This window comes from Pygocentrus nattereri, chromosome 26 (genome assembly GCF_015220715.1).
Source record: "Pygocentrus nattereri isolate fPygNat1 chromosome 26, fPygNat1.pri, whole genome shotgun sequence".
Lineage (NCBI taxonomy): Eukaryota > Metazoa > Chordata > Actinopteri > Characiformes > Serrasalmidae > Pygocentrus > Pygocentrus nattereri.
In genome coordinates, this window is record NC_051236.1 from 18,662,712 (window position 1) to 18,687,538 (window position 24,827).

General features: G+C 40.1%; 2 protein-coding genes across 2 annotated transcripts; both read left to right on the plus strand.

Annotated features, from left to right (window-relative positions):
• Nucleotides 1–191: 191 nt before the first annotated feature.
• Nucleotides 192–19,653, plus strand: espl1 (extra spindle pole bodies like 1, separase). The gene is made up of 32 exons (XM_037534816.1): nt 192–260; nt 1,432–1,539; nt 1,650–1,955; nt 2,131–2,853; nt 4,105–4,194; nt 4,278–4,389; nt 4,520–4,647; nt 4,748–4,941; nt 6,107–6,349; nt 6,467–6,611; nt 7,013–7,178; nt 8,713–8,852; nt 9,415–9,549; nt 9,841–9,957; nt 10,345–10,513; nt 11,214–11,342; nt 11,912–12,068; nt 12,157–12,266; nt 12,550–13,814; nt 14,268–14,667; nt 14,771–14,923; nt 15,261–15,474; nt 15,923–16,116; nt 16,252–16,379; nt 16,885–17,007; nt 17,244–17,387; nt 17,674–17,835; nt 18,038–18,142; nt 18,294–18,409; nt 18,506–18,589; nt 18,707–18,871; nt 19,287–19,653. The coding sequence occupies exons 2-32, from the start codon at nt 1,459–1,461 to the stop codon at nt 19,486–19,488; spliced, it is 6,600 nt and encodes a 2,199-aa protein (XP_037390713.1). The 5' UTR covers nt 192–260; nt 1,432–1,458; the 3' UTR covers nt 19,489–19,653.
• Nucleotides 19,654–20,557: 904 nt separating this feature from the next.
• Nucleotides 20,558–23,885, plus strand: pfdn5 (prefoldin 5). Its single transcript, XM_017718675.2, has 6 exons — nt 20,558–20,662; nt 21,584–21,686; nt 22,001–22,032; nt 22,184–22,258; nt 22,345–22,450; nt 23,251–23,885. Exons 1-6 carry the CDS (start codon nt 20,597–20,599, stop codon nt 23,328–23,330), a joined length of 462 nt encoding a protein of 153 aa, XP_017574164.1. The 5' UTR covers nt 20,558–20,596; the 3' UTR covers nt 23,331–23,885.
• Nucleotides 23,886–24,827: the final 942 nt, after the last annotated feature.

A 24,827-nucleotide genomic window follows, 5' to 3' on the forward strand; every position in this document is an offset into this window, starting at 1 on the left:
CTTTTCAGTGAACTATTATTACTTGAGTGGCGGATTTTCATGGGTTATGCTTACGTTTTCATATACTACAATACCCACAATGCCTTTTAGACGCTTCCCGATAGGCTGTTCGCTGTTTTGAATAAGTGCGCGTCGCCTCGTTCGTTCAGTTCACAGGTTCAAGTTTGAATTACAACAGCGGCGCTGGAGAGTTTACCAACCCTAACAGCCGATTTACAGAAGTAGTTTTCGCGGAACGAAGGTCATTTCTTCGGAGTGCGGTAAGTGACCAGTTAACCAAGTCACACCGTCGTGGTCTGAAGATTATCTGGTTTAGTTCGACAGCTGTCTTTTCTGTGTGTCTCTGGGAGAGGTGACGCTAGCGTTAGCTAACGCTGTGTGTCAGAATAAAACCTACCGTTAATTAGCTACTAGACCATTAGTTAATCAGCTAGCTTACTACCAAACTTGCTTCTAAACCTCCGAGGCTAAGTCGGTTAAGTTAAAAACGTGTGTTAAATTGAGTACTAACTCTCATATCACCTAGCTAACCTTAGCGCTTTGTGAACTGTTGGAACCAAAGGGATAGGTTGGCTAGTTTATGCTAGCCGGTTTTAGCTAAGCAGCCACAGCACAACACAGCTTCAACATGCCTTTTCAATATGTCCCAGCATCAACAGCTTTCCTGTACAATGTCACGCTGGATCGACTTACAACCTCTTTCTCTTTGCACGCAGGACTATGATTTGACATCTGTTTAGGCCAGCACGGCTAAATCTTACAAAATTTGAATGATGACATTCACCTACACTCAAAATTGAGAAAGTGTTGATGGCTGAATTCTAACATCAGTAACGTAGCGTTATTCCGTTTATTTTTTCATTTAATTTATGCTGTTCTACATTGTTACTCGATGTTAGATTGTTTCACGCAATTATTGTATTAATGTATTTAATGAGAAATCTGTTTATCATTTAAATTAAGTTCCAAAGCAAAATTTTCACCACCTGCTTCAGTCCACTGCTGCCCCTACAGTCCTTCAGGCAGTAATGTATAGACTCGAGCATGCCCCAAAAAGAACTAACACTGACATTATTAACTGGCTTATCATCATCATCATCATCATTAATCTGTCTACTCACACTTTAGTAGGAGATTCAGTGTTTGTAAAGAAGGCATTAATTAAGGTTCTCTTTAGAATTTGTCTAATAAATAGTTAAACACACACTGAAGTTTTTTCTTCTGAACATTGCAAAAAGTCACTATTCTAAACATTGCATTTTCAAAATATAACTTGAACCAAATAATACATTTTTCCCAATATATTTAATTCTGCTACATCCCAGCCCAAACACATGGTATTAGCATGTGTTAATTTTGGGTCATGTCATATTCTTCTGAACTGTATAATCTTCATAACTTCTGATGTACTTATTGTCTAGCTTTCTGAAGATTTCAGAAAAAGGCAGTGAAGGAAGAATGAAATGTCTAAAAACAGATGAGTACGTCCAACGGATATCATCTATAAAGGACACTGTTCTACTTCATGATGATTTAAAGGTAAGAAAAATACTTGGTGAGTTTAAGTGGTACCTTAAGTTGTGTAATTTAAGATAAACATCACATACATTGCACCCTGTCTTGAGTTGGCCTTGTGTTGTATTCTGCAGAAACATGTGAATGATGACCTTGGCCCATGGAGTCGGAAAATATGTGATAGGATTATTCGAGCATGCAACCAGAGGCTTGGCAGTGGAGCTATACAGCCAGAGCATCAAAAATGTCTAGTGGATCTAGTGGAGCTGGCTGTGAAGGGGTATGGGTTGGTTCCTGACCCTGCAGTACCAGGATGCCCACTTTATCTTGAAAAAATAATCTTCCATATCCTGCAGAAGATGGTTACTCAAAGAGCTCATGGTCCTGCTTTTCGGCTTGGGGAGATCATGTATCACAGACTGCAGTGCTCTTCCACAGAGGTATGCAAATTATTTTACCGTTCCAAAGATAAGAAGTTATAATTGGGTAATTAAATTGTGACAACAGTCTTTAAGATAGAAATCAAGCAGCAATCTTGGTTCATGGCTGGTTTAATAAATTTTTTTTTAAATTATTATATAATTAATTCAAAACTTCTGGTATTTTTTACCATAGGCTGAAGACTTCAATGTCCTGGTTCGGAACTGCTTTGCAGTGCAGTGGAACAGCCTCTTGACCTCTCAGGTATCCAACCTCTCTCCCAGGGACAGACTCCGATGGCAGCTGCAAGCTCTGCTCTTCCGGCTGCTGGAGGTATCGTCCAGCACATCTAAAGTGCCTCTGATTGTGGAGGAGGCGGTGGGCGAGTTTGAGCGAGGGAATGGGAGCTTGTCTCAGGATGACGCAAAGTTTTTACTCTCTCAGTTACAGTTGCGTTTTCTCAGCCCGTTGTTCAGTGAGAATGCGGGTGGTGACTGTGTGCTGACGCTTCCTTCACTGGCTGTCAGATGTGAGGTTGTGTTTAAGGGGTGCAAACTGCTGTGTAAGAGCAAGTTCTGGACTGAGGCTGCACAGCTGGTGGACAGAGCTCTGGATGGGATCAGGCGCCATTGTGACGTTTTGTGCTTACCTCTAGGCCTTGCTGCTCGGGCAGTGCAGTTGCATTGTGCCTTCAGCTCTGGAAGTGAATGCAGCAAGCCTTTCACAGACTGTGCTCGCATCCTTAGAGGGCTGCCTGCTGCTATGGGAGATGTTGAAGGCCATGCCCTCCTGGAGGCATGCCAGCTGGTTGTCTGGGCAGCAGAGGCAGGACAAACAAAAGGAATGGACAGGACTACACTGCTGGGCTATTTTTCCTTTTTGGAGGAATATCAGGAGCTTCTGCTCAAACAGCAAAAGGTAAGCCTTTGGCTATATCTCACACTGCATTATTTATACAATGCACTCTCAGGTAGGACTCATGTTTGGCAGAATGTTGTGCAAACCCATGCAGTGTTGTATGAAGTTTACTTTAATTACTAATTGTATATGTGTAACTGTGTTCTGTTCTACTGATTTTTCCTATCAAGGAACTAGGGACTAGGGGACCATTTTGAACATGGTTCTTGTTTTTGAGCTTCTAATTGAGTTTGGATATTTAAAGCATTAGCAGACCTTCACATCCAGAGCGACTAACAGAAGTGCTTTGTTGTAAACTCTGTACACTGAGAATGTATTTTAGAAGGTACAAATGGGTTTAGAGTAAAAGCTACCACTAAGCTCAGATGCTGCTAGAAGCAGATGTTGATACATGGGTGCAATGCAGTACATTTCAATAAATGCAGTACAGTACACAGTACAGAAGTACTTGCATTAGTGCTCACTTAAGTGCTGTAAAGAGATGTGTCTCAAGTCTGTGTTTGAACAGTTTGCTGTTCACACAGCCAGAGGGAGATTGTTCCACCAGCTGGGTGCCAGGACAGAAAAGTCTTGATGCTTGTCTTCCATGCATCTTGAAGGATGATGCATCAAACAGAGCTGTACTTGCAGCTCAAAGGGCAGTTCAAGTTTTGCCCATTGCTATTAGGTAGGTAGGGGCTGATCTGTTTTGGGGTTTGTAGGCAAATCTCAGGGGTTTAAATCTGATATGGGCAGGTACAGGAAGCTAGTGAATGCAGCAGTGGAGAGACATGAATGAACTTTGGAAGATTGAAGACAAGCTGTGCTTCTGCATTCTGGATGAGTTGCAGGGGCCTGATGGCCTGCTTAGCAAGACCAGCAAAGAGTGAATTGCAGTAGTCTTGAGAAGAGACTGATCTAGCACCTGGGTGGCCTCTCAAGAGAAAAGGTCAACTAATCAGGATATCAGTACGAATATTTCTATCATTTATAATACAGCATTTATAAATGCTGTGCTCCCTGAGTGCTGCTAAAAATGTCAACTAAAGCGTTTTGTTCTGTTTTCTTCAGAAATTATACTGTATGGAACCTTAAAAAATATTGTAACGGTTAACCAGACACAAACTACATTTCCTGAAAAGAAACCTGCAATTTATTTGAAGGACCTATATCCTACATTATACATGCATTTCATTTTTCCCTTTGAAGCAACTTAGTATGTCAGTTGCTTAATGGGCCATTATAGATGACATTACTGTCCTACTCTTTCAGAGCTCGTTCTCACAACAGCTTCAGTATGCGCTGTGCTTCAGTCTGTACCAAGGCTTCATCAGCACGTACAACAGTCTGCATTCCTTACAGGTAACCCTCGTCTGCCTCACACACAACTTGTGGACTGCTGTGTAACATGAGTTAAGTATTCATCTGTACTTGTATATGTCTAGGAGTCAGTTATTGAATCTCTGGACAGAGTTCTGTTATACTGCCAGGCAGCAGCAGGACGCATGATGACTGAGCTTCGCAAACTGTCTAACGACAACTTCTTACTAAATGCGGGTAAATTAAAATTATACAGTAGTTAAAATGTATCTTAATTCAAATAGATTTTTAGTTTGTTTTGTATTAGGTTTAAGTTGCATTAATTAATTTATGATTAGGTAACACAAATCTCTTTCTTTCTCTTTAGTGTGTGCAGTGAATAATGTGGTGTATGAGTTATTCAACAGAAAGTTGTATGAAGAAGCGTTTGGCCTGGCTGAGATTATTTGTCAGGAGTTAAGTAAGGACTGTCCTGTCTCTCTGCCTGTGGACAGAGTAAGTCCTGACTCTACATCAGCTCTTACAGGATTTTCTTTCTGACTTGATTTCTCTTAGTTTGAAGATTTATCAGTTATGTATGTGTGCTTATGTTCAGGTGAATCGATGTTTCGTGCTGGCAGTGCAGTGTAGTCGGCGTGCAGCTCAGTGGGAGAGAGCTCTGGACTGGGTGGTCCGCTGGGTTCAGGTTCTAGGTGCTCGGGTTCTGGATCACCTTGCGGAACCAGTTTCCCTGTGGGTTAAGACCAAGAGTGATGCTGCCCGTGCAGGAGATGAAGACAAACGCCTTAGGTAAAGAATATGCACTCTCAGTTCTGGTGTAATTACACATGATTTGTCCTGAGAGATGAGTGAAAGTCAAGTGTTTCAACATGCAAAAATCTAAAATTTTAAATCTAAGTGGTCATACCTACTACATATTATACAAATACTGTATTCCAAAAGCAGGTTACTGAATGGGGCACATATTAAGGTACACTGTTACAGTGTATTATAAACATCACAGTATACTGTGTGTGAAATGTAGTTTCTGCAAAAAAGGCTGATCGCAAATGTCCAAGCTGATCAGTCGTTTTCCACAGCTGTTAGCTTTAACAATGAAAGTTTATGTGAATTGTGTGCATTTCCATTAGTTTAGTTGAATTGAGACAAGTACACAAACTTAAAATGAATTTAGTGAGATGTTATGGGTCTTACAAAAACAAGTGACTGGTGCTAAGAAACCTTTAGAGAGCAGCACTGGGTGATGTTGATGAACAAGTTTATAGAACAGTGATGAGTAGTACTGATTGTGTATTTGATGTAGAGTTGTGTCTGATGTCACTTAGGAGCTGCTAAGGATCAAGAGTGTGAAAGCAAAATGGCTAGGGATCAGTAGGGATGCACTGAGCATTTTGGTTCAATGTGGCACTTTTCTAGTGAAAAAGAAATAAGGTTGAAGAAACCAAAGACATTAAATTAGATTACGGTAAAGCGGCAAAATTAAACGCAGATAAACGGCGAGACACAAACACAGTCTCCTGCTTTCTGTATGGTCTCTTTGAAGAAGTTTATTACTGGTAATTACATAAATGGTACTGAGTAACTTGCGTAAATTTTATTTATTTATTTTAAATAAACCTTGTTTTGAAAGTTGTTACAGCAAACATGTTTTTATTCGTTCCCACTTGATGATTATGGCAGTTTTTTCCTCTAGTACTCCACAAACTGCTAGGTGGGAGTTTCAAAACCAAGTCTATGTGCATTGCGTAGTCTATTACAGAACGTATTTTTTGTGGTTAATGGATCAGGGCGATTCAGCTAAAGATGCCTTGGGAAAGTATGAGGTATGATATTTTCATACTTTTAAAATTAAGCTAGTCTTCTAGCTCTGTTGGTCATTGCCTTTGAAGCATGGTTGGCTGTATTACTGTAATTCAAAAACTAATATTTATCATGTGCTCTTTTTGTTTGTCAGGACTTTGAGGGATGGTTTGGAAGCATCCTCTGTAGGTGAGGAGGTGTTGTTGTGCCTTCTGGAAGAAGAGCTGCGTATGTATAAGGAGCAGACTGGAGACACCGCACAAGAGCGCTATAACACCCTGTGCGACCTGCTCGATATCTGCCATGAAGACACTACACACACTCTTAAGCGTGCCTCTTACCTGTATGAGATGGCACAGGTGGTGTGTTACCAGGACTTCAGCCAACAGACAGACTGGTATATCCAGACATTTCAATATGCATTTCTTAATTTTACACAGTAACATGTAAGGAAGTTGGTTAAGCACTTGCGTTTTGTTATAAGTTGTTTTATTAGCATTGTTTTGTGGTTCAGTTCTGCAGTTGACTTTACCCATGAGGCTCTGCGGTTGTTGGAGGATGAGCAAGAGACAGCAGAGAATGCTGATAGGCTGAAAGATGGAAAGGCACATGCGTCTTTGTGGCTTTACATTTGCACACTTGAGGCCAGCCTCCAGGAGGTCAGTGATACAGTAGCGTTGTTTTCCAAGCTATAAATAATGAACTTGGTCAAAATGTCTTTTAGATACAAACGTTGTAGCTCTGAGGTAACCAAATATGAGTAACATGTCTCTGAAATGATTCAGAAACTCATCTCTGTTTTGTTTTGCTAGAAGCTTACTTGTCAAGTCAAATATTGTAGCTACCAAAAGCAGAATAAGGGTAAAAAATAAAATGACTAAGCAGTGCTAAGAATACAGTAATAGTTAGATTCTTACTGCTTATTGTGAGTTTATTGTACAGCAATACTGTGATTCTGACATTAATATTTTGTGTAAATTTATTTATTTGTTTATTTTAAAAAAATATTACACTAGCAGAAGTTGTAATGCATGCTTTTTCTTAATTCTGTATTTGTCAGGCACTGGATACAGAGAAGCGTTTGCGTGAGGTGCAAGAGGGCAGTAAAGCTACTGGGAATTTGGATCCGGTTCCCACGAATGATCTGGAATATGAAGACAAGCAGAAGCTACACGAGAGCCAGCTGGTGTATGATGGACTCTGCTTCAATTTGGCAGCACAAAATAGTGAGAATGGGTCCTTAAACACAAAACGCAATGCAACTGTGAATAAAACATTTTTCCTAAATATGAGCAGACTGAATGAGAGCATGCCAACAGAGTTATAACTTTTTCCTCTTATTACTCTATTTTACACTGATTAGCCACTTCATTAGGTAAACCTCCTTGTATCTACACTCTTATCAGCTCAGTTTGCTAAATAGGTGCACTTTAGTTCCACAATTACAGGCTGCAGTTCCTCCATCTATGTCTCTACATACTTTCAGTCCCTTTACCCCGTTCTTCAATGGTCAGGACCTACACAAGATTACCACAGAGCAGGTATTATTTGGGTAGTGGATCATTCTCAGCTGATTTTTGAAGTGTATCAGGGTGTTGATATCAGTCACAGCAATGTTGCTAGAGTCTTTAATGCTTTGTGCACCTACTGTTCACTCTGTTAGACACTCTTACTAGAGGTTTGTTTGGGGCTGGTTTTTCTCAGTCCTGTTTCTGCTAGATTTCATTCTGTTCCCATGGAAAACCAGCACCATTTGTTCCACTCCCACTCGCAACCTAAACGTTTTATTTCACTCCTGCCAGCAGTCCCATATACCTAAATTCCATCTGCATTAGTCGTGACTGAAAATGACTGCCACTTGTCAGACTTCCTTTTAGTTGGCTTGGTCATCTATTTGCTTTTATTAAGAGCACTTTCCACAGTCGTGGCCTGACCGTCTAAAGACTATTGTTTCTGTAGGTCACTCGGATGCAATTTGCTGTTGTTCAAGTGATTGGTTGCTTCACAACTAATGCAATCTAGTTTTAAATGTTTTTATTTTGCTGTTCAATATTATTTATATACTAATTGTCATAAATTGGGCTATTGATTAATTTGCTGTATTTCTCTGCACACGTGTTGTGCCGCTTCTGCCCACACTGTTAGTTAGTTGCCCGCTTTTGCACACCACACTGAAAATTAGCCCCATGCCACAAGATATTGTGGTGGGTCCCTTGGGAGTCCTGAGGGGATGTAGGTGTCTAACTTGTACCTTGTTGGTACTTTGTAAATATAAAGTTAAGGACTATAGCCCATCTGTTGCTGCCCAGTTTGTGTTGGTTGTCTTTTAGTCCTTTTTCAGTGATCAAAGGACACTGCTCGCAGGATCTTACTGGATGGTTATTTTTGGTTGGTGGACTATACTCAGGTGTTTAAAAACTCCAGCAGCTGTGTCTCATCCACTTATACCATTGCAACATGTGCTAACATGCTACTACCATGTCACTGACAATGACTGAGAATGATTCACCACCCAAATAATACCTGTTCTGTGGTGGTCCTGTGGGTGTCTTCTCCACTAAAGAGCAAGCTGAAGGGGGCTAATAAAGTATGCGCAGAAACAGGTGGACTGCAGTCCACCAATATGACAAATATGAGCTGATAAAATGGACAAAGAGTGTAGATACAAGAAGGTGTACTTAATGAAGTGGGTGGTCAGTGTACATCTTGTCCGCATAAGTGCTACATAAGAACTGTCAATGCTATTTGTGTATTTGTTAGAACGTAGCGAGCCTTTGGATAGGTGTTTATCACTCTGGAGAACTCTGCTGAAGGATGAGCATCTGCCTGCAGTGAGGGACCCCAAACACACTGCCTACTCCATCTCCCTTATGGCTGCTCTCTACTCACTCCTGGGCAAGGTAAGCACTCTTGTATGCCTTTGAAAGGGAAGACTTTGGTTTTACTAGAGCTGATTTTAACAACAGTGTAACTGTATGACAACTTAAATTCAGTACACATGGTTCCTGTCACAATTGTAACAAAATGGGTCACCAAGCATTTCACTGCTAGTTGTACTATATGTCACCATGTACATGACAAATAAAACTTTGAAACTTATATAAAGTCATTCAGAGCAGGCTGATTTAGAGAAACATTTCAGTTATTAAATTATGCATATTTTAAAAAATGCTTCTCTTGTTTTGCTATGCCAGACCCTTTTGTCTTTTTTTATGTTTTCAGATAACAACATATCAGTCTTAGACACTACAAGTAAATCTGTTTGAGATAACAAAACAAAGTTTTGAGGCAAATGTGTGACTGTTTAGGCGAATACACTGCTGACTGGTGTCTTGACATACATGTATTGACATTTTTTGGCTATTTAGGGGAAATTGTCTCTTGATTACCCCTAAAGACACCATCGCTTTAAGGTCTTATATCCTGTTCATTATATTAATTTATTCATGTATATTTATATAGTCACTGCAGGCTTTGGAGGCTTATCAGCTGTCTGCAAATCTGTTCCGACTCCTTGGTGATGGCCAAAGTAGTGCTGGTGCCTTTTGCCACTCTGCCAAACTGCTACTAGACCTGGGCTCTCCTCAGCTTGCAGAGGTAACCATGGAATTAACATCTGGGTAGTAATATAGGAGGAATATTTATATTTAGGGATTAGATATAGCATTGGTGTTATTATTTTAAATATTGCTGTGAGTTTAACACCATTGTTGATCATTCAGTTAAATATGTGACATTTTCAGATGTTTTTTACTTTAAATAAATATTTTACAATATCTACTTGTGGGACTCTTTATATTAAACTTTTAGTCATTGAACTTCAGATTATTTTTTGAAACAATAATTTTGATACTGGAAATAAATTACTATTCTATCTGTGTTTTACAGGAGCAGCTGAATCAAGCAGAGCAGTGTTTGGCTGCTGAGCCAGGCTCTGATGCTATTACAATCATCTCTGTCTCAGCCACATTACTGAGAGCTCAACTCTGCTATGCTTTATGTGAGGTAATATGCACACACCTCCTTAAATTATGTTTTCCCTTTTAATTCCATCATGATTGATGCCATTTGTAACTTGTCCCTCTTGAACAGCTGCTGGCACTTGACACAGTAAAGGCTAATATGTTCTACCTCAGTCATTCAGTATGTATAGCAGCCAGTCTTTTCAAGTTTATGCTTCTCTGGGATTGCTTGTCAGCTAAACAGTTTGAGGAGTGTTCAATCTAGCTTAACATGTGCCTACAATAAGCTGGCTTTGTTCTGAAGTGGCCAACTGTGCACTTGAGATGGTCTTTGTACTTTTTTTTTTTTTTTTAAATCAGATGACTGCACATATACAAAAGGATTGGACATTACATAATGGCATTTTGTCTCAACACCTCCCTCTTTTAGGTGGAGCGTGGTGTGCGCAGTCTATGTGAGGTGCTGAAGGAGACAGCAGAGCATCACTCCAAGAGCTGGTACATGCTGAAAGCACGAGCCTTACAGACAGCCAGTGCCTACCTCAGTCTGGACACAGACACACTGTATACACACCTCCGACAGGCCATCATCCAGCATGGTACAATCACTTTAAAAATAACTTTCAGTATATCCACAAATGTGGATATGTTCAGTTACTATTGCAGGTGTGGCAAACTCGACCAATAAAAGGGCAATATTTAAAAAATCTCAACAAATCAGTGAGCAAAGTGCCTGTGTTTTTAGTTCATTTTTGTATAACATTTTGCTATAACCTGGACAGACTTGTTAATTCAAAATAAGGCAAAATGTCAACAGGAAAGTATAGGCATTTATAGTAGACCTTGATATATTACATGAATACTTTATAAAAAAAAATTATATTTTCGGCCAACCTATTTGCTTGAACTGGACACCTGGCATCTTTTCTTTGCTGCTCATTGTTAATTCATTTTTGGAATCAATTTCTGAGCTTCTAAGCTAAGTTGTTTGAACTGCAACTGATGCTGAAACACAGCTAGAATGTTTGGTGATATAACTGGTGTAGTAGAACTGAGGTTTTACTGCTGTCCCATAGATTGTGTGGGGGCGGGCGATTGTGGGATTGCAGGTTATGTACATTTATTGTAGTGCATGCTGGGGATTGTAGTGCAAGGGCATTGTAAAACAGGCTAACATTTAATAGAAATTTAAATAATTTTGTGGGCTGTAAAGGACTGTCTATTTAGGCTCACAGGCTCAGTGTTTGACACAAGGGGATTACTGGCTGTTAAGTGTTAATGTGTACATGTATGTTATAGGTCTGAAGACTCCAGATACAGCTCAGTATGAAGGATTGAAGCTGTTGTGCAGTCTGGTAATGATGTTGCTGGGAAATGGCTTTTATGGAGCACCTGCCCCGAGTGTGGACACACGATTTGTAGACCAGGGTAAAAAGAAACAAAACATTAAAATGAATTTTTTCTTAGGATGGTACAGCAATTAAGGGGTGGGGTTGTAAATTGCTTTTGTGGTCGCAGGTTTTCTTTCCAGACACATAGGAGCACACCTGATTCTTTAATCAGTTAACTTCCAACAACTGATCATGTGTGCACCTGCTTTGTTGGAATGAAAACAGACCTCAGTGTCATTGAATGTGTTTATTTGGATATATGGGATTTTTTTTTTTTTTTTTTTTTTTTTTTTTTTTTTTTTTTTTTTTGGATTGTGAGAAGCAGAAAATTCAACCAGCTTCTAAGACTAAGCTTGGCAGGTGTTGAAAAAAATCTGTTCCGATATCTGGAATCAGATCAAATAACTGGAAGAAAGTCTCCTGAAAAAAATGGAAGCAGTAATTAAAAAAAAAAAGTACACTATATACTAAAAATTTGATTTATTTAGTTGTTGAGGAACCATGAGTCACTTGTGCTTGATTACTATTTTGAGTGGAAATTAAATGAAAGATATAGTCAGAAACCACTCTTGCACATTACATTGCATTTTCTCCCGGTCCCTGCAGGAGACAGTGTGGTGTTTAAATGGCTTTTGCTGAGTGAGGTGTTACTCTGCTCTGAGAGGATGGTGAGTGTGAGGAGCAGTGGTGGAGCAGCCCATGAAGCCAAAGCTCAGTGTCTGGAGGCCCTTAAACTCGCCACCAAACTACACACGCTTAGCCAGTAAGTTTTGTGTGCATGTGAGACACAGTGCAGGATTGCGACCTCAATGTAAGCCCATAACCTCCTTGTCACGCATGTCTGTGTGTAGCTGTGCCGAACTGCTGGTGTTGAAGGCTGAGCTGGAATTGATGAAAGGAGCAAGTGAGGCCAGTGCTTTAGATCTGGAGCAGGTCAGGCACTTGCTGGATGTTGGTACAGGTAATTCATACAGCTTCCTTCAGTTTGGCACCATGGAAATGTGTTTTTTTTTTTTGGTTTTTTTTTTTTTTGTTGTTGTTGTTTGTTTTGTTTTTTTTTTGTTTGTTTTTTTTTTTCTTTAAGCAGTAAATTAAGTTGTTTGCTGTTCTGTTGTAATATGTCTTGCAAGAAATATTTTAGCTGGGTTTCAAATGTAATAAATGAGTTGTATTGTTTGTATTGGCGTCAATACAAATGAAAAGAGAAATCATCTTTGCAATTTTATGATCTCTGCTTTTTGTAGATTTTGGCCAGTACCAACAACAAAAATCGGAGCTGAAAATAAAACCTCGCAAAGGCAGACCAGCTGCACCAACTTCTGCCATTCAGACTGCTGAGGAAGAGGAGGATATTAGTGATCTCCTGAGCTCTCGCTCACTGGGCCGGGAGCCAGTGGAGGGGCTGTCTGAGTTAGGCGAGGGTGCATCGCCCCCTCTGAAACACAAACGGCAGCATGTGCTGTCTTGCCTGACTCATGGAGACAGCTGCTCCTGCCCGTGCTGCACCGAGCCTGGCTTGGCTCGCATCAGCATCCACTGGGCCCTGGTGCAGGCCGATCTTCAGAAAGAGTCACAAAGCACCCATCGATTACGCCATTATGCTAAGCTGCGCTGCAATAGCATAATAGATAAACTACACATGCAGCTGGCCACACTAACATCCTCTAAACTTTGTCCCAGTCAGTGCCTGCCCCCCTCTGTACTACAGGCAGAGGTTGGCAGGATTCATTTGGGGACTGTGCTGACTCAGCTCCGCAGCATGGCTGGAGAAAAGGGAAAGGCTGTTGCCCTGTGGGAAGAGATACAGGTGGGGCTACAGGTTGTGGAGTCAAAAGGGACCCTTTGTCCAGAGCTGGGGCCTCTAAGGGCCACTCTGCTAGGTGCCAAGGCTGTTGCCTGTTGCTTGGCCTTGGCTGGGAAAAAGCAATGTAGTCCTGATGATCTGTTCTCCGACGTATGGGGCTGGACTCCACCGTTTGCTACAGTGGCTCCCAAAATAAAAACGCAACTCAAACAGCAGAACAGCCTGAAGAGCTCCAGTTCTGATAAACCTTTTCCAGTGGCAGGTGCATCTGCCAAGAACCTCCCAGCAAGCAAAAAAGACGCACCTTTAGAGCAAGGGAATAATAAAACAAGAGCGGCATCCACAGCTTTTCCAAAGAAAGCCAAGGACCCAGTGTCAAAAATCACCATCATAAAACCTAACATGGTTTTCAAAACCCCCAGAGCAACCAGGACCCCCTGCCCTAAAATTGCCTGCATGGCAATGTCTGCTGGTATAACCAGTGACATGAGTGCGTTTGACTTCACCAGTGAGGTTCCTGATATAACCGTAAGCTCCACCCCACTGACAGCAGCCAAGGCTGCAGGTGCTAGCCGTTCTGGCATTACGAAGTCAAAAGCCACAGCAAAGACTTCATTCCAGGTTTTTGAAGATTCTTCTCCTCAACAAGAGAAACCTGTAGCTGTTCCAGCTGCACCAAAACGGATGAAACGCTCACGCTTTAAGGTTTGAGCAGAGCCTTTTGAATGACTTTCAAACTCTTGATGACTTTGAGAGTTGATATAATAACTGAATATGTCAAATTAGAAGGATATAAGAACAAAATTTGACTTCAGACATGAAAGGAATAATATTGTGAAATAAGTGCTTCCCCAGCCATTCTAAATTGTTCATACTTTTCTATTTGTATAGATAAGTTTCATATCTTATCAGCAGTTGCATAAGAGAGCCTGTTTTGAGATTTTCCATGATTTGTTTAATGCTGTTTATTGGAAATTATCTTTAGGCATGTAGTTTCCTCAATGCTAATTGCTGGGTTTTAAGCTTACTTGTTAGGGACATTACCTTGTAGTTTCAGTGCAAAACTGCATTTGAGTTAAGGAAAGATTATATGGTTTTAGTTTTTGGTGTCAAACTGTTGCTTAAGTATTCCTTTTCCTCTTTTTTTCTTTCTCCTAGGTTGAGTTTAGTGATGAGAGTGATACTGAGGCAGTTCCCCCTGCTATAGAGAACGAGAAGAAGTCAGAGAAAAAACGCACTGTCTTGTCCACATCTAAAACCTGCGCTGCACCAAAACCAGCTTCCAAAGTCCCTCTAAAACCATCTGCTGAGCAGGATGGGCCGAGAAGGAGAGCTGGTAAGAAAAGCACAGCTCTCTGTGCCAGTGGCCCCTCATCTGAGGATGAAATGGGTGTGTCCTCTCAAACACGGCCACGACGAGGCCGGTCCAAAAAAGGTCAAACTTCAAATGATCTAGAGCAACCAGAGAGGATGAGGATGATCAAGGAGGATGAAGATGAAGGTCTAGATATCAGCCTAGAGGACCTCCAAGAATCTGACTCTGAGACACTAAACACAGGTAGGGCTGTGTATGAGACAAGACATAACACTGCCATTTAGATCTGATTTATCTGTAAAATACAAATACTGTGTCCCTTGAATATGTTTGGTTTTGTGTGCAGAAAGTCCTGCAGATGCTCCTGATGCTGACTTGGAGGTACTGAGGAGAGACTTGGGAGCAGATTTAAGCAGAGATTGTGTGAACGAGCTTAAGAGTGTTGCTCAGACTGCCATAGGAACACATGCATCACTACCACACACACATGTAGCACCAGGTAAGTAAAAATAGGCTCACAAAGTAAAATAAGAAATAAAAGAAACCTGTTGCAAAAGGCTCACACTGTATTTGTAGATTATTGGAAATAATGTTGTGACAGTAAAACAAATTATATTAACCTGTTAAAAATCTATATTTTGTGATGCTCTGAGATGCTTGTCTCAAGTTTGAATTAAACCATTAACCAGCTGCATGATGTCCAAGTGATGTACAAAAACCTTATTTGCTTCTGGCACGTTTTCACAGTTCAATTAAGTTCTATTATTAAGACTTAAGACTTTCCCTCAGAACTCCTGAACTTTATATTTTCACACGCCTGTCTGCTTTATACATAGCTGAGCTCTCCATAGATGTGGTCCAGTCTCTCCTGCGCTCCTCTTGGCTCCTCCTCCATCATTTTCCAAATCCATCCCTCTACCCTCACCTGTGCTCAATGCTTGCCCAACTGTTGGGTCTGTCTGATCCTGTCACTACAGCCATGCTGCATGCTCAGTCACTGGGCGTGTCCACTCGTCATCACATGACTCGCCACCTGGCTAATCGGCTTAGGTATGTCAATCACATGGAAGTTTGTTGGTTTTTGATTGCTAATATTTCTTTTCTACTTTACAAAGGGATTTGGTATGTTTTTAAAGTGTAAGAACAAGCCCATTTAATTTATAATTTAGGGGTGTGTGTGTGTGTGTGTGTGTGTGTGTGTGTGTGTGTTTTAAATATATTTGTTTTTTTTTTTTTTTAATAAAATGTGCATACCTTTTCATCTTTCAAATTTAGAACTCCTTTGTGTGCTTCATGCATTCCAATATAGGACATGTTTGGAATCTACAATGTTAACTGCTGCACCGTGTTCTTTAAAAAAAAAAAAAAACTCACCTTCAGTTTGTATAAAGGATATGAAAATGTTGATACTGCACAGTCCTGCTCTTTAGGTGTAATTTTTTTGGTATTAACTTTGACGTTAAGCCTTTAGTGTTTTTGTTTTGTTTTTTCCCCTCAGGAAGCTGAAAAAGTCCAGTAGTGATGTAGCAGATAGTTTGAGTATGTTGAGCCTGGAGGAGTCATCCACTCAACCACAGACAAAAACACTCTCTGCTCTTGAGGGCATCTACTCCTTCACCTCAACACAGCCAGCAGAGTTCCCGCAAACACACTGCCAAGAGTTCACACAGCAGCTCAAAGACCTGCCAGCAGGTAATTACACACAGTCTGTGAAAAGTAAATTGCCAGGCTAGATCTACCAGCAATTCAATCAGATGGCCTCAGCTCCTTACTCTTAATTTGTATTTCTTTATGCAAATACTTTAACAAGTTTCTTGTGTTCTGCAGGTGTTACTGTGTGTTTGCTCTCTCTTGTGGGGGTGTGCCCTGGGGAAATTGGCAGTACTGTTCTCCTCACGCGACTAGAGCGTGACTCTGTTCCCATCACCATGAGAATCCCAACCCGACACAGACATGTATGAGCTACTTTCTATCTGTTTGTTTCTGTCCTTCAAACCAAGCCTGTCATAAAACATTAATGCTTCTCAATAGTGCAATTTTGAGGTGGCTTTGTTAAAAGTATTAAGCTCAAACTCAAACCAGTATCGGTAACTTGTGACAGCATAAATCAACATGACCAATAGATGGGTAGCTGCCTATTTTTGATTGTTGAAATTGTGGAGAATAAGGAAGGCTGTTAATTTAAAGAAAATGTCTGCACAAGAGGAGATTGTGGCAACAAAACACTGCATGTAATCTACAATTTCATTTTGGCATTCTTTTATTTTTATTTTTTTAGGCAGACTTTAAATACACTTTAAAAAGTATTGCATGTTGAATGTGACAAACCATTTACAATGTTTATTTTTATTGCTGACTTATGTTCTGTCTTTAAATGAAATGGGGAAAATTGTGATTATTTTTGTCCAGCACAGATCAATTTTGCCTAGCACTGTGTTCATGTTCTGTCTTTCCCCATAGCGCTCAATGTCTCTTCTGCTGGAAGAGATGGAGGGAGTACTGCAGGGACAGAAGGAAGTGAGTGGAGTGGCAGATAAGGTGCAGTGGTGGGAGGGCAGGAAAGCTCTGGATGCTCGAGTGGAGGTGAGAAGAGAAGCTATCAGGGGATCCATGTGGCCACTCTGGCTATAGGGGAGTGCTGAAAAGTGAAGCTTTTGGTAGAAGGTCTAAGTGAAGACGACTACAACCAAATGTTTTTTCTCTTCAATGTTTGTCTCTCTGTATGTAGACATTTAGAGAAAAAATCAGCATGATTTCAATTTTAGGAATCTTGTTGCCTTGTGGTTCTTCTAAATGGTTTCTCTTCCTCTTGCTCTTAGAAACTGCTTGAGGAGTTGGAGGAGGCCTTAGGGGTATGGCGGGCACTACTTCTCCCCTTGACACCTGACCCTGAGCTCTCAGTTCAACTGAAATGCTTCCAACCCTCAATAATGGGAGCAAAGATCACTTTCAACATGCTCAAGGTCTGTCTCCTGGGGGTGCCATTCCATTACAACAGTGTTTTATGAAGTCTTATGCGTTTATGTAGCCTTAGAAACTTTATTATACAGTAAAAGTGTTTAGTTAATGGACAAATTTCAAACAAAGGATGCATTGCAGACTCTGAATGCGCTTTGTCTATCAGCCATCCACACAAACCTGAAATGGAAATATGGAAGCTCTCATGTCAGTAACATGCTGTACTTTCTTTGATTAGTATTAAAGATCCAAAGTACTGTTGTAGTTAATTTTTTGTTTTTGTGCCTCCAGGTGATTCTATCTGCAGCTCCTCTGCTCTCTCACTCAGATCTGCACTCTTTGGCTGAGGGTGCATGTCTGGAGGGAGATTTTCTGAAGATGCTAAAAAAGGCTGTGTCTGAACTGAGAGGAAGGGAGGAACCTCAAGGGCACACTGTGTTAATCTTAGACAAGGTACATTTTAGCGTTCTCTCAACACGACAGCAATGTTTACCACAAAAAGGCTATTGACAGCCAATTCAAATAAAAAAATCCCATACTGTAACTGCAGCATTGAAACAATGATGGTGTCCTTCCACTATTATTATTTTTAAAAATTAATAATTTAAAAAAATTAGGTGTTTTTAGTTACACATTTGTATTTGTGATTGAGCAGTACCTTCAAAGGTTGCCATGGGAGAACATCTCTTGTTTGAAATCTCGCTCTGTGACACGTATGCCTTCTCTACATGCTGTACTGGGACACAGTTATCTCCAAGAGGTACTGACTTTTTTTTTTTTTTTTTTTTTAATATTATAATTAATAATAATAAAAAAAAAACTAAACATGTACACACTACTCTTACATAATGTGGTATGTTTTAATGGGTGATTTCTTCTGACGTTTTTACCTAAATCACTCTCACTCACAGGTGGATCCAGACTCTGTGTTATCACGTGGTGTTGATCCCCAGCATGTTTACTTTGTGCTAAACCCAGACAGAAACCTGCCTGAGACTGAGAAGCGCTTCAGAGATTGGTTTACTGGGTTAGTGTCTCATTTTTACACCCAATGCCATTTGACTGCTTGCTGTGTCTCTCATTGCCTAATTTAATAATGTTTGCTTTGTCTCTGGCTGTTCAGTGAGAAGTCGTGGCAGGGAGTTTGTGGCGCTTCTCCTGACCCTGATAAACTGCAGGAGGCTGTAACCACTAAAGACTTATACATGTGAGTGAAGTTTTCCAGCACTGCAATGTCTGTTGCCTAGGGAAAGATATTATTTCGTTACCATGAGGTCAACAAACTGTAACTTATAACTCGTGTCTTTTTGTCTTTGTATTGAAGTTACATTGGGCATGGAGCTGGGGCACGTTTCCTGGATGCCCAGAGGGTCCTGAAGGGCTATGTGAGATCAGTGTCTCTGCTCTTTGGATGCAGTAGTGCTGCACTCAGTGTGCAGGGCTGCCATGAGGGAACCGGAATCATCCTTAGCTATCTCATTGCTGGATGGTAATATATGGACAGTTATTAGCAGCGAGTCTAGCAGTTAATTGAGAATGTAGAACGCTACATCTTTAACCTACAGCCTGTAATGCCAGCACCTACACTGAACAGTTGATCTATTTTTATTTTTTTTTTCTTCCTAATATTTCAAATGAATTTTACATTTCATATGTATGATTCGATTTCAAATGGTACATCTAGTAAGATGAATCCCAAACAGCCTGTTGGCATAACACAAACTTAAAAATTTTGAATTATGTTAAGCCTGTTATTTAGCTGATTAGTACATTTTCAAACAGGAGAAACTGTAGAGGTAGTTGTGGTCTAGCATTAGCAAAAACTCTTTAACTACTGCCTCTTTCCTAACCCGTTTGTAAACTTTCTTCTTTTTTTTTTTTTTTTTTTTTTTTTTCTTTTTTAGCCCATTAGTGTTGGGGAACTTGTGGGATGTAACAGATCGTGATATTGATCGATTCACATCTGCCCTGTTGCAATCCTGGCTTTCCAGTGGTTCAGGTTCCTCCCTGCTCCAGCACCTTATCCAGTCACGTGATGCCACACATCTCAAACATATGATTGGAGCCGCACCCATTGCATATGGCCTACCTGTGCACTTGCGCTAGCACATCAGCTATAGTGTGACTATCTAGTGTTTTTACAATGTCCAGTCAAAATATGCAATTTTAGTGATATGAGTGATGTATAATCCCATTTTATATTATTATATTGTATACTATGTATAGTATTGCTGATGCATACTTACCACCACCAAGCTATATTGTGTTATTTTAACAGTTACAGCTTCATGTTGGATCTTTTTCCTTTTTTTTTTTTTTTTTTTTTTTTTTTTTTTCCCTCCCTTAAATTTATCTGACTTAGATATATTTTAATTTTGTATAAACTCTATTCTAATTTAAGCATTTTGGAATTTGTAAATTTGTTTTTAACTTGAAAACTGTTCTTACTGTTTTAAATTTTCATGCAACAAATAAGCAATATTAAATTTATTCAACAATGAAAGTGCTTTAAGTGACTTTTTTTCCCCTTTGCTATACTCTAAATACTACATCATTCGATATTAGTGAAATTGCTCTAAAGGGGAAAAATAAAACATTCATTCATTCATTCTTTTATGGTTGTATCCCGTAACTCGTTTGTACGGAAGTCCAGAGATGCCATGAGGTATTTATAATTTTCTGGATTGCTATTGTGAGATGATGTTATTTATCTCAAGATAATCCAGAGAATTATAGCAACAGCTCATGTCCTCTCCGGACTTCCGTACGTTTGACGTGGAGCCGATGTTCCACAGTGATTCTCTCCCTGCTCCTGACTTTAGTTCGATCACATTCAGCCTGGGCTCTAACTAATAGGAAACTTGTGGCACATTTTATGTGTTTCCAATATGTTAAATTCAGAAAACGAGCTGAAATTGTTATTTTCGCTTAGAAAATCAACAAAACGTGCAATTTGACGGAGGGCGTTGCCGCCGCCTAATTTCGGATACGGTATCACTAATCTGCCCAATTAGAGTATTTTTGTTACTATCATAATTCAATCTAATTAAATTCCCACACGTAAAAACGAACTTCTTTAATGTAGCATTCTTACTAAAGAATTAAAATGTTAGTGTAAAATTCTTACTAGAACAAATCGAGAGTAGTAAATCTAAAAATACTTCGTTTCCGCTTAAACCGGAAGCTTCCCTTATTGTCACTTTTTCCTCCCAACATGGCGGTGAATCTTACTGAATTGTCGCTTCCACAGCTGGAAGGTTTAAAGACTCAACTCGAGCAGGTAACGCGCTCATTCACTGATCCACTGCAGGCCAACAATGTGTACAAGCGCGGTTCGGGTGTTTAGTCGCGGTACAACTCTGCGTCGCCCACCGCGTCCTAAAGCGCCGACACGTTGCTGTTAGCTACCGGCTAACGCTGCTCCGGCACGGGCGTGAGGGAGAGATGGCTTTCCTTAACATCCCGGTCTGATAACAGACAGTCCGGCGCCCAGTTTACTGCCATGCGCAGCTCACAGAGCATATTAACACTGTGCCGCACTGCGTTTGATTGAGCTACAGCCTCACTGACCTGTAAAAAGATTGAGACAGAGCTTTCTAGTGTTTGTGTGAGATTTAGGCTTTTGTTAATTCAGCTACAGTCCTGACACACTTTCTGTTACAAAAGGTGCATAAACGGGGGTTAATTTGATATATCAGATCTCATTTTCAGACCTCGAAAAGGACACGCATACCAGGAAATGTCGGTTCAAATGTGGATATTCTGATGGGAAAATAATACAGACATAAGATTCAAATCCTCCTTCAGGGGGAAAATGGTATTGTCTTGTTCTCTGCATTGCTGCAGTCGAATGGATCTGCTGTCACCTAATGTATAACATGAAGTTAAACACTGAAAGTTCGGAAAGTCTTGGAAAGAGCCAACCATTACTACATATTTCCTACAATTCATACATAGATGTAGGCAATAAGAGCCTTGCTGAGGAGCACAGTAACAGGTGGGAGCTTGTTTGGGACATGAGGTCCAGTGTATGAACTAAACCAGTGAGTGAAAGTGAATGAATTATGAATTGTTTCTCCATGTTGATGACCAGAATTCGCCAGTGTCATCTTAAGTTGTTCTCATTGTATTAAATATCTGTGCAGTGTTCGTTAGATTCTGCTGTTATTAATCATGTCTGTTTTTTCATTTTGCTTTTTAGGAAACAGAATTTCTGTCATCATCCATAGCTCAGTTGAAAGTAGTTCAAACGAAATATGTAGAAGCCAAGGACAGTCTCAATGTTCTCAAAAAGAGTAATGAAGGTGAGGCTTTATAATCTAGACTTTAAAATGGTTCTTATACTTTATTTCATAGGTTCCAACTCTGGTTCTGTTGCACCCCTTTTCTGCACATAGTGGTTTTCCTCTGATACTTACCTACTTAAACTCAGGAAGGGGAAAGTCAATAAGCTGATAAGTTGCATCAGGTGTGTAAGAAGAAAGGAAAAGATTAAAATATGCTGGACAGGGGACTCCAGAGTTGGGAACTACTTTATATAATCTGTGCAAGAGTACATAATACAACATCTGCACTGCTTTTGAATCATTTTCTTGATGTTCCCTCGTCTTTTTTTCAGGAAAAGAGTTGCTTGTCCCTCTTACCAGCTCTGTATCCTTTAACCAGCTGAGACACTCACTGACTGGTAGTTCAAAGTAGTGTTATCAGGTGTTGAATATTGTTTTGTGTGTCTGTGTGTCTGTGTGTGTGTGTGTGAGAGAGAAACGTTTTCAAGTGCACTTTTTTTAACTGCCGTACTTAGATGTATGTTCCTGGAACTCTAAATGACGTAGAACATGTACTGGTAGATGTGGGAACAGGTTACTTTGTAGAGAAGGTGAGTGAGAGTATTTTGCTAAAGCCTGACTGTGTTTAGATGTACAATTTGTATGAAGGCATAACCAGCTGCATTTTTTTTTTCAGAATGTAGAGGACAGTAAAGAGTTCTTTAAGCGCAAAATCGACTTTCTCACGAAACAGATTGAGAAGATTCAGCCTGCACTTCAAGAAAAACATGCTATGAAGCAAGGTGACACTCTTCTCTGAGTAACACACTTGAATTAGCTAATTCAATTATTAAGTTTAATAAGTTCTATGTCATATGCAAGAATTGAAAACTGTGGAGGTGAGGTGTCCCTTGCTCAGACCTTGTTTAATAGATTGAAATGTCTGTTTATAAGTGCTAGTGCAAATAAAAGCACTTCAGCAGATTACAACAGAGGGGCTTGATAAATGCATTCACACTGCACACTGCCATTCTGCATAATTACCAGGTTAAAATAAAAACAATGTCAAACAATGTGCTTTAATGTGAAATGTGCTGTTCTAGAGTATCTTACCAAGTCAGAATATATCACAGTGGTACTGATAGGAGCCAAACGTCTGAAGAGTTTAATGTCTCTATATATAGTTATATGACATGGTTACAGGTACACTTCCTAGTGCTTGAGATGTTGTACAATAGTTTTAGTAAAGTTTTGGTCTAAAATGTATTTTTTAAAAACATTCATGCATAGTCAAGGCACATGTAGATTCACTGATCATTTGGGATAATAAATGAAATGGCTATATTAGCATTTTAGACATTGAAATCCCTGCTCCCTGTCATCACCACAGTATAGAAATATTTGAGTCTCTCTAAAATACACAGTTTCACATCAAAACACTGCTGTTTGCCGGTCATGTTTTCTTTTAGCGACTTTTTGGAATTTTCTTTGTTTGCAAAATGCTTAAAAGGAAACTGCTGTCTTAACAACAAATCAATAACCTGTTGTGTCTTGAATGTCTTTCTCACATTTATTAACAATTTCTAATTTGTTTCTCTTACAGCTGTGGTTGAAGTCATGAACATGAAGCTACAGCAACTGCACAGCCAACAAACGTCACAATCCGGCACCACCAAGGCATAAATACACACTCTCTCTCTCTCTCGCTTGCACACATTTCACTACTCTGTAATATAATCTAAGGGTCTGTCATGCTGACCATTCTGCAGACCACTGTTTTGATGTAAACACATTGTCCTTTGGTATTCACAATTATTCTTACAGATGTAGTTCAATGGTATGGTAATTAAACTGTCATCTAGTTACCAGCAAAGTATTCATTAATTTATGTCAAAGTTTCTCTCTGTGTGCTGCCTGATGTTGTTTTTAACTTAAAGATTTAATATTCCAGTAACCCCCCCCCCCCCCCCCGGACTGCTAGGCACTGCATCTCCTTGGCCTGTTTGGGGCCCACCTAAAACTGTCTGCAGCTGCAAAAATGAATATTTTGTCTTGGAAAAAGAGACCTAAAAACAGATAGGCCAAAAATAGCTGTTATATGCTGATGTCTGTATGTAAATAAGTTTCTTTTGGGAAAAATGTGTAAAACGTGAGGCACTCAGCTTTATGATTAGATCTTTCTCCTGTTTTCTAATGTACATCATGTTTGGGTATTAAAAGCGGGGTTAAATGTGAAAATGTTGCTGTATCTCTTTGAGTGAGACTGCTGCTTCTACAGCAGGTTTGCTTTGCAGAAAGGTAAAACGTGGCAGTGTGTACACAGGGGAAATCTGATTCTAAATCAGCACTATGTGATATCTTGGGTATTGCTCCCAGGCTGTATCGCTAACACCAGCTATAGAGGCGATGAGCCATTTAAAAAAGCCTCTAGACATGCAGAAGATTCATAATGATTAAGCAAAAACAGGAACATACAGGAGCCTCTGCTCTCCTGAAAAGTTGTTCTTGCTGTTCACAGTAAAAGCTGATAAACAACTTGATTTAGTCTGTGAGCTCACTGAGCCTTGTTTTACGTGAGAGAAGTTTGATACTGGTCATTACAGCGAACCATGCACTGGAAGGAAGTTGAGAGTGGGTTTGTTTTAGAAGTATTCTGGAGGGCCCTGGGCAGATTGCTGCCGTGAGTCATGCGGTTGGTTCACACTGACAGTCAATAAAATTACAAATTCCCTATTATACTTAAATCGTAGCAAACATCTTGTCTGCACTGCTGAAACAGATATGCATGTCTATGCCTGCTTTTTTGTTTACGGCTGTTTAAATTAGTACTGTGGTCTTGTTTTGAAGTCTGCTGCACCCCATTTGTTGGAAACATACACACAAAGGTTTCTGGGGCTTTTCTACACTTAATCTAGATAAAATATTCAGTTTACCATCTAGTACCGTTAACGTTTTCCACAGGCTCTTTTCTGCTATCTGAATCTAAAAACAATGACTTAAGAGCTCTACTGCCACTTAAGTTACTTTTTAAACTTCAGCTGTAGACGAACTTGGTTGTTTAGCAGCTGAAAGCGTTATTCGCTGTGTCATGATTGGCGGTTGCCTGGCTGCTGTCGTTGCTGCGCGTCCGTCGCTATGCGGAGAGAGCGCCCACTGGTTGCTATGCGGCGTGTTGCACAC